We start from the raw sequence: 17362 nt of genomic DNA on the forward strand, positions 1-17362 counted from the left end.
GAACTCCCGGGTGTTACTCTGGGCCTCACACTCGTGGGGTTGGTGCCAAGGACGCTGCAGGGATCCCCGGGGCTGGGCAAGCGGGAGGAAGGATGAACACCCCCCAGATCTGGCCAGGTCCTCTCCTGGCATCGCCCTCGGCCCTGAGTTCCCTCGCGGGTCAGCGAGTAGGAGCTGGACGCGTCCCAAGCAATAGGGCAAAAGGGAGGGGCCTTGCAAGGATGATCCGGGGAGGGCTACCCAGGCCCACAAATGAAAGAAGTGGGTTCTGCTCACGGTGCCCGAGGAGTGGATGGCACGGAAAGTGGACGCCATCCCCGCCCGGGAGACAGCCCAGGCGCCAGGCGACACGCATAGGGCGTCGCACGCGGGAGCGAGCGGGAGGGGTGGGCGCGAGCGCGCGCGGGGTCTCACGCGGCTCGGAGGCGCGGCGCGCATGCTCAGTCCCGCACCTCTCCGGGCGGGGCGGGAGACGCGGGCTCCTAGGCTTGGGGGGGGGGGGGGGAGGAGCGCTCGCGCAGCCGCCCCTGACAGGAGCGGGCTCGGCGGCTGCTGCAGCGCTCAGCGCGCGGGCCCTACCGGAGCCAGGTCTAGCATGTGCCGCGGCTCCCCGGCGGCGGCGGCTCCTCTGCAGCAACGGCAGCAGCAGCGGCCGCCATGGCCAAGCCCAGCGCGGAGCTCACCCGCGAGCTGCAAGGTACGAGGCTGCGGTGGTCTCCAGGACGCCCCGTCCCGGAGCATCCCAGACCCAGTGCGTTCCTCCCCGCGGTGCCTCCCCCTCTCCCCGCGCCCCATGCATTCCGACTCCAAGGCAGCCCCCTGCCCCTGCATCCTAGCTCGGGGCATCGCTGTCCCCGGAGCATCCTCTACTGCCCGCCTCGCCTCACCCTGTCAGGACCTTCCAGTCCCAGAGCCGCCCGTCCCGATCTTCGGTGACAGGTGCAGTCCCCTGGCGCTCCCTGGGGCTGACTCTCACTGATCCTGGCCCATCCCTCGGTGAGGTGTCCAGTCTCTCCTCCGGAGAGTCCCCGCTTCCCCGCCGGGCGGGGCCCCGCCCGCCCCGCCGGGCCAAGGGAGCTGCCCCTGGTCCTGACCGCCTCTTGGCTCAGCACCCTCCCTCCTCCCGGCCCCGCCCCGGAACTGGCCCTGGGAGCCCCTCTGGCAGCCCGGCAGCTCCCAGGCCAGTGGGGCAAAGAAGGGAGTCAGGGAAGAGGGCCCGGACTGGAGCTAAAACCAAGAGCAGGGTCTCTGCAGCTCGCCTCCCGGAGGCCCCGTCTTAGCCTGCCCCTTCTCCCTACTCACACCCACACCTCAAGGTCTCTCCTGTTCACGTGGTTCTCAGACTCAGCCCAAACCAAGGCCCGACCCCCCAGCACTACCATAACCCTCTCTCACCCCCTGCCCCAGGCCGAGGAGCGCAGGCTAGCCCACGCAGAAACCAGGACGCTCAAGGGTACTCAGAGGCATGCTGCACCGTGGCAGTTTCCCATACCTACACACACACACATAAACACAATCATCAGATGTGTGTTTACACACATCTTTAAAGAAACTGCACCCCCACTACACACACACACACACACACACACACACACTGGGATATCTGGATGGTTTTGCTAGGAAATGGGTATTGAGCTCGTTTAAACACTTAACTCCTCACCACCACCACCACCACCACCACCACCCCCCACCCCCGCAGCAGAGCTGTCTTTCACAACTACAAGCACAGCACACTCATTCACCTATCCACCCCTGCCAAGGCCACGCACGGGCTCCCTGGTGTCCTCAGAAGGCAGGCACACATGCATAGTAAAAGGCAGATGCTCACACCCAGACCACCCAGAATATAGTCAAAGGGACACCCCCACGCCCCCACACACTGACTCACTATGTATGTGTCAATGGCTGCTGGAGTGCATGGGTTGGAAAAATCCTTCACACCCTCAGAAGTGTAAGACACACCCTCCCACAGACAGTGTCACTCAGCAACTGTCCCCTGACTCAGGAACATCAGGAGCCAGAGTTTTCTGCACACCCCCCACCCCTCCTCTCTAATAGCAAGAGAAAAGCCACCCAAGAAGGAAAGCTCTCTTTCCCTGTTTATTTCTCCTCTCATCTGACCCCACTCCTGGAGAGCCCTGGGGAGGTGGGGGTGGCCAGGGTAAGGGGAGCTCTGAGCAGGTCCCCCAACCACCCACAGACAGCATCAGGAGGTGCCTAAGCCAAGGGGCCGTGCTCCAACAACATCGGGTGAAGCTGGAGACAAAGCCCAAGAAGTTTGAGGATCGAGTTCTGGTGAGGGCCCTGGGCTTGGGCTGGGGGGGTGGGGGCAGGCAGAGGGGGTATAATCAGGGGCAGCTGGGCTGCTGAGAACAAGGAGACTGGGAGGCAGGGAAGACTGGGGATGGTGGGAGCACAGAGGAGACGAAGCCTGGGGAAACGGGCAGGCTGGCCTGGGTGGATGTCCAGGAGCCCGGGGTGGGGCATGAGAGAGAGGGAGGACCCGAGAGCAGAGGGCCACTGCTGACAGGGGTTGCACACAGGCTGAGGGGACTGAGGGAGGACAGGAGGCCTAGGCCCCAGGAGCCACCATTTGCTGCTGATGTTCTCTTCCTCTCTCTGAAGGCCCTGACCTCCTGGCGCCTCCACTTCTTCCCCCTTAAAGTCCCAGCCAAGGTGAGTCGGGCTGAGGAGCAGGGGTGCACCTGGCATACTCCCTCCAGAATCAGGCAGCCAGGCCCTAACCTCAAGATGGGCATCCCCGTGTCCCCCCCACCCCACAGGTGGAGAGCTCCTTCAATGTCCTAGAAATCCGCGCCTTCAACACGCTCAGTCAGAACCAGGTGAGTGGCACCACTTGGGCCCTGCTCTTGGGCCAGCAGGAGGAAGGAGTTGATATTTGAGGCCCTGGTGCTCCCTTTCCTCCAGATCCTAGTGGAGACCGAGCGTGGCGTGGTGAGCATGCGGCTGCCATCGGCTGAGAGCGTAGACCAGGTGACCCGACATGTGAGCTCTGCCCTCTCCAAGGTCTGCCCTGGCCCTGGGTGAGTGGCAAAGGAGGAGTCTCTGAAAGGGTTAGACAACAAGGAGACTTCTCCCTCCTTCCCTCCTTCCCCTGGCCCTGGTCTCCTGGAACACTGAGGGGAAGAGCCCTTATGTCCCCACTCCTGCTTCTTCCCGGGGACCCAGAAGCTATAACAGGGAAAAAATTGAGAGCCTCTTCCCACCCGTCTCTGGGATGGATTTGTTCATTTTCCAGATGTCTAATCCGGCGTGGAAATGCTGATACTCCAGAAGGACCCCGAGACACATCCCCCAACTCCGAGACTTCCACATCTACCACTCACAGTGTCTGCGGTGAGCAGGGGCAGACTTGATGCGAGTGGAACCTCAACTACTCTGCCCTTGTCCAGAGTCCTCTGCGCCTGGGGCTTTGCCTGCCATGAGGAGTCCATAGCTCCCAGACCTCAGAGGTTCATGGTGTAGCAGGAACCCGGGACACTGGCCACATAAAATTGACCTTGACCTTTCCTTGAACCCCAAGCCTATTCCCCTTGCCCTTACTCCTCATGGAGCCAGCTTGTGTCCTGCCCCACAGGTGGCTTCTCCGAGACCTATGCTGCTCTGTGTGACTACAATGGGCTGCACTGCCGCGAGGAGGTGCAATGGGTACGTTGGGCAGGGATCCAGCAGGTGGGCAGGTGGGACCCAGAGGGAGGGAGCAGGGGAGGAGGGGGGGAGCAGGTGTGATCCAGTTCCCCCTCTCCAAGGATGTGGACACCATCTATCATGCTGAGGATAACCGCGAGTTCAATCTTTTGGATTTCAGCCACTTGGAAAGCCGGTAAGCAGATGGAGCAAAGACTTAGTCCCCACCCCCTTCCAGCCTCAGCCCCGACCCTGGCCCTTCCAGGCTCCCTCTTCTAGTCCTACCTGCAGCCCAGCTCTATCTCCCCAACTCCACTCCCCCTTGCCTTCTACCTGGCTAGACTTTCCCAGGCCAACCACCCCATCCCTAGAGTCTTCTGCTCACCACTTTCCTGCCCCAGCCACCTGCTCACCACTTTCCTGCCCTTTGAATCTGCCCACAGAGACTTGGCCCTAATGGTGGCAGCCCTGGCCTACAACCAGTGGTTCACCAAACTCTACTGCAAGGATCTGCGGCTGGTAGGGACTAGGAGGGGTGGGAGGAGGGGCCAGAGAGTAGCGCCCTCTCTGGCTCCTGATCAGAAAAACCCCCTCTGTCCTTAGGGCTCTGAAGTGCTAGAACAGGTGCTACATACACTGAGCAAGTCAGGGAGCCTCGAAGAGCTGGTGCTGGACAACGCCGGGCTTAAGACGTGAGGCCAGCCTCCTCCCTGGGCAGTGGTGCCCCATTGATGTAGTCTTAGGGTCCCAGAAACTCAGAGCATGATACGGGCCTCCACGCTATCTCCTCCAGCCCCTCACTTTATAGAAAAGGAGATTTAGACCCAAAAAGGGCACAAAGCAAGTTTATGGTCACGCTGGGACTCAGAGCTAAGCCTCCTGGCCCCCCAGCTCCAAGGCCTCTCACAGTATGCTCCCTGCCCCATCCCCTTCTTCCATCAACTGCCCAGCAGGGTGGGCTGCTCTAGTCTCAAAGACCCAAAGCTCAGCCTTGTCTTGGCACAACTTCCCAGGTCCTTCAGAGTGATGACAAGCTCCCAGGCAGGCCCCAAGCTGGTCCCCACCTGTGGGGAACTCTGACCTCCGCAGCCCCATGCAGGCAGGCAGGTGCAGGAAGAGGGGAAGCCCAGGGGCTGGGACAAACAAATCCTTCCTCCCCTTCCCTGAAGGGACTTTGTCCAGAAGCTGGCCGGGGTGTTTGGGGAGAACGGGAGCTGTGTGCTGCATGCCCTCACTCTGTCCCACAACCCCATCGAGGACAAGGGTGAGCCCCAGCCCTGAATCCTATACCCCCACCACAATACAGACCCCTGTCCTCGCCCAGAACCCAACCCAGGGCTGAACAGGGGCTCTCTGGCCTGACGCCAGCCCTTGCCCCAATACTGCTGTCCTTGACCCCAGGCCTGTACCCACTTCAAGCCCCCACCCTGACTCTGCACCCCCACCCCGCCGCGCCCACCGCTAGCCCCTCACTGGGCCCATGTCTCTCTCCGCTCCCCAGGCTTCCTCAGTCTGAGTCAGCAGCTCCTCTGCTTCCCCACTGGCCTCACCAAACTGTGCCTGGCCAAGACTGCCATTTCCCCTCGAGGTACTTACACCGGGGCCCCTGACCTCTGGCCCCTGACCTCTGACCCTCCTCTAGCACCCTCTGGAGCCTTGAGTCCCAGAGGTGTACCAACACACTCACACAGCATCCCAGGGATCCGAGGGAGGGAAAGGAGCCACATCGCAGGGTGGGGAAGAGTTGTGTCGAAGGGGAAGAGGTGGGGATGGGGGCCAACCCAGCTCAGTGCCCGCTGTGCTCAGGGCTCCAGGCGCTGGGCCAGACCTTCGGGGCCAACCCGGCCTTTGCAAGCTCCCTTCGATACCTGGACCTGAGCAAGAACCCTGGGCTGCTCGCCACAGACGAGGCCAATGTGAGTCCACGGAACAGAGCTCAAGCCCGACAGAAGCATGCCCAGGCTTCAGGACCTGGGAGTCTCTGCCCTGTAGCTTGGGGGCAGAGGGGCTCTATCACCCCTTCCCTGGCAGCCCCTCTGTCCTTGTTCGCAGGCCCTCTACAGTTTCCTGGCCCAGCCCAATGCTCTGGTGCACCTGGACCTGGCAGGGACTGACTGCGCCATTGACTTGGTGAGGGGTCGGTGACGGGAGAGCCAGCCTGAGGTGATTTAGGGAGGCCAGGGTGGGTCCCTGCCTCACCGCCCCTGCCTTGAGTGGACAGAGCTAGTGGGATGACTCCAAGTTCAGCTGAATTCTAAAGCAATGCGCACAGCTCACACCTGTGGGGTATGCCATCCCGGTCACTGCCCAAGGTTGTGCCGGCTGTGCCGAAAAGCCAGCCCTCCCTCCATTCCCCAGCCGGGCACCTGGTGTAGGGCTGAGCCCATCAGGAGGACAGGATTCTCCCTCTCACTTGAGCAAGGCACCTTGTGAGACCCTGGTGGCCCTGGCTTCACAAAGTCACCACCTCTGAGCCTCTCCCCCACTCCTGGGGGTCAGGCAGGAAGGAGACCCCCTCTCCACAGAGGGGGAAGCTGAGGCATCAAGGGGCCAAGTGGGCATTCGGGGAGGGGCTCACACAGACCGACTGCCGAGGCTGATGAGCCAGGACCTTGATGGGGTGGGAGGGACGGGTCCTTGCCAGCCCCTCCCAACGCCCCTCTCAGCCCCTGTGAGACCCACCATGTCTCTCCCCACAGCTTCTGGGAGCCCTGCTCCACGGCTGCTGCTCCCACCTAACCTACCTCAACCTGGCACGCAACAGCTGCTCCCACAGGTGGGAGCACAAGGGGAGCAAGGAGGGATGGGACGAGCCATGGGCATCCCCCTCCCTTGCTGACCCCAGGAGTCTCCGCAGGAAGGGCCGGGAGGCCCCGCCGGCCTTCAAGCAGTTCTTCAGCAGCGCCTACACACTGAGCCATGTCAACCTGTCAGCCACGAGGCTGCCCCTGGAGGCCTTCAGGTCGGGTGGGTGCAGGGTTGGGGGCGTCCAAGAGGGAAGCATGAGAGAAGAGGGTGAGAGGTAGAGGTGGGCCTGCTGACCTTCCTCCCGCAGGGCGCTGCTCCAGGGCCTCTCCCTCAACAGTCACCTCAGTGATCTGCACCTGGACCTCAGCAGCTGTGAGGTGAGCCCTCCTTCCCCCAACACCACTGCCAGTCCCCCACCCATAGCCCCACTGTTCATTTCTCTCACCTTCATCAGACCCCGGCTCCATCTTGCCTCTGTGCTGCACCTCTGTGGCCCTCGGACCTGACCACACCTCCAGTTTCCCTTCTAGTCTGTAGTCTGTGTCCCTCTTCAGAGGTCATTTTCAGCCTCCAGTCTGCCCCCCCCCCCCCCCCCCCCCGGCCCAGCCAAAAGCTTTGGGGTGGGAGATACCAGACTTTCCCACCAGAGGGCAGGAGCGAGCTATCTCCAGAGCCACAGCCTGGAGATCTTTCTGGCTAAAAGGAGGGGAGAGAGCCCTAGGGAAGGATCTGGTGTGGAGAAGGGGCCTCCTGATTTGACACCTGAGACCGGGCATGGCCTTGAGTCCTGGTGTGACTACTCTAATCTCTAAGCATTAAAGGTGCCCTCTCCCCCTACCCCTGCTTTCCCCACCCCACCCCCACCGTGTCCCTGCAGCTCCGCTCAGCAGGAGCCCAGGCTTTGCAGGAGCAGCTGGGGGCTGTCACCTGTGTGGGCAGCCTGGATCTGTCAGACAATGGTGAGTAGGGGCACTTCCCTTCTTGGGGACCAGTGGGGTCAGGGTCTGGAGCATGGGGGAGAACCCCTCAAGATACTCCAGTGAGCCTCGGGCCTCAAGGCCAGACCTCTCCCATCTGTTGGCCAGGGTTCGACTCGGACCTCCTGACGCTGGTGCCCGCACTTGGAAAGAACAAGTCCCTCAAGCACCTGTTCCTGGGCAAGAACTTCAATGTCAAGGCCAAGTGAGGCCCCCTCCCCATACCTCACTCCATCATCCACGTACCCTTTTGGCTCACTGCATTACCTCTGGCCCCTCCCTGCTCGAGTCACCTCCTGCTCCTCCAGTAGTGTGACCCCAGCCCCTCCCCTCCTGCTCTGAGCCCTGACTCCCCACAGGACCCTGGAGGAGATCCTCCACAAGCTGGTACAACTGATCCAAGAAGAGGACTGTGTGAGTGCCGGGGCCTGGGGAGGGACCCACGGTGGCAGGGGCTGCAGGGACCGGGCCCAATCCTGCTCTCGCCCACATAGTCCCTGCAGTCACTGTCGGTGGCAGACTCGAGGCTAAAGCTGCGCACCAGCATCCTCATTAATGCGCTGGGCAGCAACACCTGCCTGGCCAAGGTGGACCTGAGCGGCAACGGCATGGAGGACATCGGAGCCAAGATGCTGTCCAAGGCCCTGCAGATCAACTCCTCCCTCAGGTGCGGCGCACAGCCGGCCTCACCTGGAGCCCCAGTCCCCAGCCCCCACACCCCCTCCCTGCTTGCCTCATTGCTCTGACCCAGGCCCCCTGACCTGGAGCTCCGTCCACGCCCCCCACACACACACATACACACACACTCATGCCCTCCCTGCTTGCCCCGTTGCTTTGTACCCTGGCTTCCGAGCACCCTCAGGCCCAGAACCATCCTGGAGTCAGCCCATCACCCAGGAAAGGAGGGAGGACTCCAGAGCAGGCTGTGTGAGGGAGGGGTCACCAGCTGCCATGCACTCTCTCCCTTAGAACCATCCTATGGGATCGGAACAACACATCTGCCCTGGGCTTTCTGGACATTGCAAGGGCCCTGGAGAGGTGAGCGGACCAGGGCTCTGTCCTGACCCCAGCCCCAGCCTCCCTGGGCCTGGACCAGGACTGATACACCAGCCCCTACCCCAGCTTGCTCAACCTGTTTGCACAGAAATGTTAAGAAAGGCCAAGGGTGAGGGAAATGGTCAGCAAGGGGGTTCTGGGGAGCAAGGGCCCCTCCTCACCTCTCCCCCCACCAAAGCTGCACCACTGTGCCTCGCAGCAACCACACGCTCCGCTTCATGTCCTTCCCCGTGAGCGACATCTCCCAAGCCTACCGCAGCGCCCCTGAGCGCACGGAGGATGTCTGGCAGAAGGTAGAGGCCTCAGCGCGGGGGGGCGGGGCAGAACAGCAGGGGGCAGGGGCCCGCCCACATCCAGGGCCCTGACCCCTCCCACCCCGGCTTCTCCAGATCCAGTGGTGCTTGGTGAGGAACAACCACTCCCAGACGTGCCCCCAGGAGCAGGCCTTCCGGCTGCAGCAGGGCCTGGTGACCAGCAGCGCCGAGCAAGTAAACGTTTCCCTCGGGGACACACGGGGCATGCGTGGGGCACGCGGGGCTCGGGCGCCACGTGATGGAGCATGCACACGCACAGGGGCGGGGCATGAAGGAGGCGTTCTGTGGCGGCCATCCCCGGACTGGGCGTGGGGAGGGCAACAGACGGGACGTTCCGGGTCTGGCCTCGACCTGGCGAGAACACGTGGGGGGCCCCAGACAAGGAGCGTGCAGGACTGCGGGCGCTCCCCTGGACATTCCGGGGCCTCCCAAGAAGAAGAAAGAACAGGCCATCCAGAGACACCACCACCACCCCGTCAGTGCCAGCCTCAGGGGCACTGCCCCAGGGGACCCAGAAATGGGGTGCCTGGGGTCCCACCTGGGAAGATGAGGGTGCAAGGGCCCCCCTGACACTTCTGGCTCTGCTCCAGATGCTGCAGCGGTTGTGTGGCCGAGTGCAGGAGGAGGTTCGGGCCCTGCGGCTGTGCCCCCTGGAGCCTGTGCAGGATGAGCTGCTTTATGCTCGGGACCTCATCAAGGACGCCAAAAACTCACGGGCGGTGAGAGCCCTCCGCAGCAACCCCCCCTCCCCCCGCCGCCACCGCTGCAGACCGAGAGCCCAGGAAGGCCAACCACACTACCCCAGGAGTATCCGGGCCCTGACCCATGCATCTGCCCTCCCAGCCCAGGGCCCCCCGGGACGCGGTCCGGCCCAGTTCTGAGTCTCTCCTGGTAACCTCTTCCTTCCGCAGCTATTCCCCAGCCTCTACGAGCTGGGCCACGTGCTGGCCAACGATGGGCCTGTGCGGCAGAGGTTGGAGTCGGTTGCCAGTGAGGTGTCCAAGGCTGTGGACAAGGAGCTGCAGGCAAGTCCTGAGGGAGGAAGCCCGCTGTTGACCAAGGCTCAAAGCCGAGGGCTGAGGTCAGCACAGGGAAATTACTGGGGACAAGAAGGAAATGCAGAGCTGAGGCCGCCCGCCCTCCCAGGGTGTCAGGCATTGGATTTTTTCCTGCTAGCTTCCCCTTGGCCCCCAACTCTGACCTCTCCCCTCTGGACTCCGATCCTAGGACTGACTTTCCCCTGTCCATAAGGTAGGGTGGAAGGGACACTGACCAAAATGTAGGGAAGCCTGAGTGTCCCAGGTTCTGCCTGGCAACCAGCCCTGGAACGTTCGTGGACCCCTCAGTCTCACCAGAGGGGGCTGGAATAGACTAGAGTCTCTTCCAGTGTGGCGCCAGCCCTGACGCTGTGCCCCTCTGGGGCTCTGGCCCCTCTTCCCCCCACACCAGGTGATCCTGGAGTCGATGGTCAGCCTAACACAGGAGTTATGTCCCGTGGCCATGCGAGTGGCTGAGGGGCACAACAAGATGCTGAGCAATGTGGCTGAGCGCGTCACGGTGCCCCGGAACTTCATCCGAGGGGCGCTGCTGGAGCAGGCAGGACAGGACATTCAGAACAAGCTGGAGTGAGAGGCGGAGGGGGTTGGCACAGGGATGGGGGCTGGATTTGGCCCAGAGCACTCAGGGACTTGGGGCCCAGCTATCAGCAATGAATAATGAATGACACAATCTCCATTACAAGGGATAAATCTTTAACTAACTGCAACCTTGCTATTTAGGGTCTGACTGGTCCTTGCCCTAGAAATGGAAGTGCTGAGACTGGGTTTAGGAGCCTGGCAGTGCACACAGATGTAAACACACACACATAGTCATGCGCACAGCAAGAATCGCCTCCCAGAAACAAAGCATGGCCTCCTGGGAAGCATGGACAAAATTGATGAGTAGGGGTGCATGGACTACACTCTGGTCCCCCCCCAGTTCTTGTTGCCCCCGCCCCCACCAGAGCTCTCATTCTGGGTGCCACCACTCACCAAAGCAAAGGAAAATGATCACACATATCCATAAAATGGCCAAGCTCAAGAAGAGCCAGTTTCTGGGCTTACAGCAGAGACCAGCAGGGTTCACTCAGCACCCCAATTTACCCAGCTCTGTTCTACTGGAACTCCAGGAGCCTGGCCTGGAGCCCCCTTGCTCCTCCTTCTCCTCAATTCCTCTTGGCTCACTCTCCCGATCCACACACACTTATGCTGGGGGTCAGTGGGTGGGATGGGGCATGCCTTTATGGAGACATAAGGGAGACTAAGGTGCCTCTGTGGATGGCCAGGCCAGCTGCCCAATCCCTTAGGCATCTGGGGAAGGGCAGGGCTGAGGCTTGGGGGCCAGGGAGGCGGGGGGCTGAGCAGTCCCATCTGTGCCCACAGTGAAGTGAAGCTCTCAGTCGTCACCTACTTGACCAACTCCATAGTGGATGAGATCCTGCAGGAGCTCTACCACTCCCATAAGAGCCTGGTAAGTCTTCTGAACCCCAGCCAGGCTCAGGCACACCCCCTACCCCGCATCATCCCATCTCTCCCAAGCAACAATCTCCCAAAGCCCTGGATAGTGGGTGGCTTCCCTGGGAACCTGTTCACATTTGTCCTTCCCCAGGCCCGGCACCTGGCCCAGCTAAAGACGCTATCAGATCCTCCGTCGGGGCCAGGCCAAGGGCAGGATCTGTCCTCCCGGGGCCGAGGCCGGAACCATGACCATGAGGAGACCACAGATGATGAACTCGGGACCAACATTGTGAGTGCCTCCCCTCCTCCCCACTTTAAACTAGGAACCTCCAAAACACTGTCCCCTTCCATGTCTCTGGACTGCACTGTCCCCTGTCCCTGGGCCTGGTCTCATCCCCCACCCCAGTGCAGCCTCGCTTCTTCCCTCATCCCAATGCCTCAGCCACACAAGGGTAGGGAGGCAGGAGGGGGCTCTAAAGAGACGGGTTTGTGAAGGATAGGAGGATTCCGGTGAGACTCCAGGGACTTGCAGCTCCGCCCACCCTTCATCTCCATTTCTGCAGGACACCATGGCCATCAGAAAGCAGAAACGCTGCCGCAAGATCCGGCCAGTGTCCGCCTTCATTAGTGAGTCCCCAGCCTCAATTCTGATGCCCTCCAGCTTCCCTCACCCTCCCCAGGCCCTGGTCCCTTTCCTTTTAATTCTGTCTCTCCCACCTGCTTTCTCCCTGTGCCTCCTGCTGGTCCCTCTAACACTGCTGTGCCCATAGGTGGGAGCCCTCAGGACATGGAAAGCCAGCTGGGGAGCCTGGGGATCCCCCCCGGCTGGTTCTCAGGGCTCGGGAGCAGCCAGCCCACCGGCAGTGGCTCCTGGGAGGGTCTATCCGAGCTTCCCACTCACGGCTATAAATTAAGGCATCAAACACAAGGCAGGCCCCGGCCACCCCGGACCACCCCTCCAGGACCTGGTCGGCCCAATGTGAGTCCCTAAGTCCTCACAAGAGGACCAACTTCACTTAGCATGCCACAGCCCAGAGGTTCTAGCTTTAGGACCCCAATGCCGGAGACATCAGCCTTGGGGGATCAGGCAGGGGCCTGGGCAGGCCACCGAAAAAAGGATGGGATTATCCAGTTTTCCCAGGTAGGAAATCTCTGTCTGCCAGACAGCGGCAGTTCCCATTTGGGTAAGGGATAGAGCCAGGAGCCACCAAGCTTAGGAAATGCCCAGGGGGATTGAAGTCTCAATTTCCATGGGGCCAAAAAGAGGCAAAGCCAAGTCCAAAGGGGAAGGCCTTGAGTGGATGGGGGCAGTGGGGAGGACTTCCTGATCCAGATGAGATACCCTCCAGGACGTTGCTCCCAGCAGGTGCCAGTGACTGGGACTCGTCAGGAGAATGGGATGGCCACACGCCTGGATGAGGGGCTGGAGGACTTTTTCAGCCGAAGGGTCATGGATGAAAGCTCCAGGTGTGGCACCTAGACACAGTTCCATTTTCTGCAGGCCTAGAGGCCCTGAAGGGCTCCTGTGTCCTCCCAGCAATCATGGAGGCTGTCCAGTGGCAGGGTCCCAAAGCCGGTCTCTCTGGAATGTTTCCCCACATTCTCATCCTTCCCCACCCAGCCCTTAACTCTGTTCTCTGGCTCTCCTCAGGACAGCTGGAAAGGTTGGGGTCAGGGTGAACCACCCTGGGATGGTGGGGATGGTGAACCATGGGATGGTGGGGACAGGGGTGGGTGGATGGGGTGGCAGCAGGCCCTGGGATGGGATGACAGTTAGTGGAAAGAGGCCTGGAGGGTATATTCTCTGTCACAGTCCTGCAGACTCCCCAGCATCTGTCCAGAGGAAACTGAGTCACCTGGAGAAGCTGAGAGAAGGATGGGGGGATGGGGGTGCCTGGGAGGAAGGAGTTGCTGAGGAGATGGGGGGAAGGAGGCTGCTGGAGGATTATGACAGGAAGGTGAGGACGCCACCTCCCCTGAGAAGGAAATGGAAAGGTTTATGGGGCAGCAGGAGGGGCTGGGTGAGAGCGGAGAGTGGGAGGTTTATTAGACCCAGGACTACACTAAGAGCCTGAGCGACCTCCACATCTGGCATTTGCATCTGCCCACGGCTTTCTCACTAACTCACCCCGACCCTGCCCAGCTACCCCCGGACCCTGCGGACCCTGCGGCCAGGCCTCTCGGAGCCGCCGCTGCCCCCACTCCAGAAGAAGAGGCGCAGAGGCCTGTTTCACTTTCGCCGGCCCCGGAGCTTCAAGGGGGACCGGGGGCCAGGGTCCCCCACCACTGGGCTCCTCCTCCCTCCGCCCCCGCCCCCACCCCCAACTCAGGAGAGCCCCCCCAGCCCAGACCCCCCGAGTCTCGGCAATAACTCCTCCCCCTGTTGGAGCCCAGAGGAGGAGAGCGGCCCCCTCCCTGGATTTGGGGGAAGCCGGGGGCCTTCCTTCCGCAGGAAGATGGTAAGTGAGGTGAGGTGTTGCACCCTCCCTGGTTGCTGCTCTGCACATAGCCCACCCATTTGCCCTACCCCGGGCAGTTAATGGGACAATGCTAGGACTCGGGGTTCTGGGGAACTTTGGTCATCCCAATGGCCCCCACTTCTTGAGCAGTCTAGGCCTGGTGACCCAGTGCATGCTGGAGTGCTGCATGCAGAGGAGGGAAAGGAAGGACTCCTCAGAGGAGGGCTGGAGGGTCAGAAAAGAGTCAGAGGGGTGGGGCAGGGCAGCCCCAGGACTGGGGGGGGGGGCAGGGGCCCTCCCCTACTCCCTTGCTGCCCACAGAGCCCCTTCTCCATCAGGAGCTGCTTGTAAACCCGAGGCCTTGTTCCAGGGCACTGAGGGGGCGGAGCCAGGGGAGGGGGGCCTGGCCCCTGGGACGGCACAGCAGCCAAGGGTCCATGGTGTTGCCCTTCCTGGGTTGGGAAGAGCCAAGGGTTGGAGCTTCGACGGGAAACGAGAGGTGAGGGGAGCCCAGGCACCCAACCGTTGTTACGGATCCTTGTCTGCCTTCCCTTCCCAGCCCCGTCCCTGCTGGGCCAGGGGAGTGTTTCTGTGGTGTTAGAAGGTGTTAGCTGCAGGTCTGCTCATTCCACACGCTTGCCGGCCACGAAAACCTGGGCGGGTCACCTAACCACCGGGAGCCTCTACCTCCTTGCCAAGCGGGCAGGTGCAAACATACTTACCTCTAGAGCTCCCTCTCTGAAACTTCGGTGACTTGATTACCACCTTTAAGACTGATTTTTACTTTCTCCACATACCACCTGTATTATTATATTTACATAGTCTTCTTTCAATCAACTCACCTTTTTAACTTACTCTGGTCCTAAACGTGATCATTTTTTCAAATCGTGGGCTTATTGTACTAGTCATGTTTTTTTTCTACCACACAGAAAATAAACACGGAACTATTAAAATAACAGTACGCTCTTTCGTGTAAACCATTTCTTACGCCCCTCAGGGGGTAGGGGTGCCACTGCGGGGGGAAAAGGTCCAAGAGTCTAGGGACCAATGCCAGGAGAATGGCGTGAGATGCCAGAGCAGAATAACTGCAGCCCCGTGCGGAGGACATTTTTCTTGTGACCTGACTCAGATGTCCTTTCAGGGCACAGGCACAGACCTGGAGGGCAGCATCCAGGCTTGGCAGAAACGGCGCTCTTCAGACGACGCAGGTGAGAATGGTCGCCCTCACTTCCTCTCCTTGACCCCTCTCTCAGGGGCCCCTCTGATGTGCCTTTCCCCTGCCCCCTTTCCCCTCCCCTCCCCGAACTCCAGGGCCTGGAGCCTGGAAGCCCCCCCCACCACCGCAAAGCAGCAAGCCAAGCTTCAGCGCCATGCGCCGAGCCGAGGCCACGTGGCACATAGGTATGGATCGCCTCTTCCCGGGCAGCCGCACTGAAGGCCCGGGGTGTGTCCAAAGGACCAGAAGCCACAGCCCCTGTGTTGGGGAAATTCACAACCAAGGTGGGGCAGTGAGGAAGTCACCAGAGTAAAGAGGTTTGCGGATATTTACAAAGCTACATCCAAAAGAAACCAACAAGCCGATCCAAAGCGAGGTCCCACAGAACAACAGTGGCTTTGCCAGCCAGGGTTAGGAGATAGGAACAACACTTTGTGGATGGTTCCAGGGAATTCTGTAGGGCAGGCGCCGCCTCTGGCCACCACCAGCAGAGCGGCACCCCTATAAAGAAAGCCTCTCTCTCTGCACCTCACCTGGGTAAGACGGTAGGCAAGTACCAGCCGTGCCAGACCCACCTCAGACATTACAGTCTCCTCCAAAAGTAGCTGGCCAAGCCATCCTCAGTCCACTCAGAATCGTGCCACAAGGAAGGGTCAGAAACCGTGCGTGTCAGTCCCCGCTCAGCCACCACCAGTGTTGCCCTTAAGCGAGTCATTTACCTGCTGGCTTCAGGACTCTGAAGGGGTAAATAAACTGTGATAGGATGCTTGCTTTCTGCTGGAGCACCTTTCACTTAAGGAGCCTCTGAAGGAAAGCCGGTCAGCTCGGCATCAACTTAATTGCCCACAGGCCTCGAATATGACCCTCCAACATCACTGACGCGGACAAACCTCCCGACAGAGGTAGACACTTGCTCCCCGTCCCCACTGCCATCCCAAGGCTGGGGCAGAAGGGCGTGGTGCAGAGGCTGTGCTCCCGGCCCGTCCTCCAAGGCCGTCCCAGCACCGAGGCCATCTGGGCCGATTATCCCATCCCCCACACACACCCGTTAAAACACCTCAAGCGAGGCTCCACCCCTCATTTAGGAAACCACAAGAGTCAGGTGCTCCACTGTGCACACCCCTACCACCAGCACCCTCCAGGTCCCCTTTTACTCACACCTCACAGATACACACACAGACAACACCTTCCAGGTGGCACACCCTCAGGCTCAGATTGCATAAAGCCACAGAGATGCCGGGGTGGGGGGGGCGGTGGGGGGAGGGTGCCAGGGCATCTCTCCCCAAGGCTCTCGCCATCTAAATCAGACTGGCAGACAGAGTCCTGGGAATGCCAGCTTGCAGCCTTGGCAGAGCCCCAGGGCGCTGCAGGCCTGGCTGGGCAGCCATGCCTGCGGGCCCAGCAGTCCCGGGGCCCTGGCTCTGCCCAGCAGGAACAGGCTCAGGCCCTGCTCTTCAAGAGGAACAGCCAGGCCAGAGCGCCCCCCTCCCCACAAAAGCTGATGGGCTCAGGACAATCCTGGAGACCAAGGCCTATGGAAACACGAGAGCAGGGGCCGTGCAGGGCAGAGACACAGGAGCAAATGGACTTGGAGGGGAAAAGTCCTGGCCTCCGGAATGCCTTTTCCTGCAGCTTCTCCTCTCTTCCCATCCCCCAGCTGAGGAGAGTGCCCCCAACCACAGCTGCCAGAGCCCCAGCCCAGCCTCTCAGGACGGGGAGGAGGACAAGGAGGGGGCCCTATTCCCAGAGAGGACCGTTCCCACTAGGAATGCCAAGGTGAGGGCCGGCAAGGAGGACGGGAGAGGCCTTGGGACGAGGTGAAAAGACTAACTGACCCAGCATTTTTCTTCTTCTGCCAGCTGCAGGACCCCCCTTTAGCTCCACGGCCCCCCAAGCCCATGGCTGTGCCCAGGGGCCGCCGCCCCCCCCAGGAGCCAGGGAGCAGGGAGGAGGCTGAGGCTGGGGGTGCAGCCCCAGGAATGAACAAAGCCCGGCTGAGGCTGGGCTCACAGCAGGACCAGGAGGAGCCCGAGGTCCAAGGTCTGCCCCCTGGCTAGAGGGGGGATCGGGGTGCCTCTGGGACCCTGCTGCCCATATCAGGACCCCCTCCCGGGCTTGGAATGAGTCACAGCCTGGATAGGTGCCCGGCCGATGAGCCCTACTCATGTACCAGGCCTGCCTTGACTGTCATTTCAGGGCCCCCAGATCCAGGCCGCCGGACTGCCCCCCTGAAGCCCAAGAGGACACGGCGGGCACAGTCCTGCGACAAGCTGGAGCCTGACAGAAGACAGCCCCCTGACCCCACAGGTGCCAGTGGGGTGGGCAAAAGGGCGGTCCCCCTCTGCCTGACATGGCATACCCCACACCGAGAGGCTGGCTCTCCCTGCCCAGGAAACAGGACTCCCTGGATTTGTCCCCAGCAGGAACCAGTGAGCCAGGAACAGACTGA

The 17362-nt window shown here is 61.2% G+C and overlaps 1 protein-coding gene across 1 annotated transcript; it reads left to right on the forward strand.

Annotated features, from left to right (window-relative positions):
• Positions 1-657: 657 nt before the first annotated feature.
• On the forward strand, positions 658-17362 carry CARMIL3 (capping protein regulator and myosin 1 linker 3). The gene is made up of 40 exons (XM_045901951.1): positions 658-697; positions 2201-2295; positions 2626-2676; positions 2784-2843; positions 2929-3044; positions 3260-3357; positions 3599-3669; positions 3771-3844; positions 4092-4167; positions 4252-4340; positions 4818-4912; positions 5150-5236; positions 5455-5564; positions 5701-5778; positions 6348-6424; positions 6506-6610; positions 6704-6773; positions 7274-7355; positions 7482-7578; positions 7733-7787; positions 7868-8040; positions 8343-8411; positions 8629-8722; positions 8819-8917; positions 9334-9462; positions 9655-9768; positions 10193-10368; positions 11164-11251; positions 11390-11527; positions 11802-11865; positions 12009-12217; positions 12605-12705; positions 13382-13697; positions 14068-14196; positions 14839-14905; positions 15009-15098; positions 16571-16689; positions 16773-16953; positions 17110-17220; positions 17337-17362. Exons 1-40 carry the CDS (start codon positions 658-660, stop codon positions 17360-17362), a joined length of 4119 nt encoding a protein of 1372 aa, XP_045757907.1.

The sequence above is a fragment of the Mirounga angustirostris genome, unplaced genomic scaffold (genome assembly GCF_029215605.1).
Source record: "Mirounga angustirostris isolate CCGP_5_RB_7025 unplaced genomic scaffold, mMirAng1.0.hap1 SCAF_9, whole genome shotgun sequence".
Taxonomy (NCBI): Eukaryota; Metazoa; Chordata; class Mammalia; order Carnivora; family Phocidae; genus Mirounga; species Mirounga angustirostris.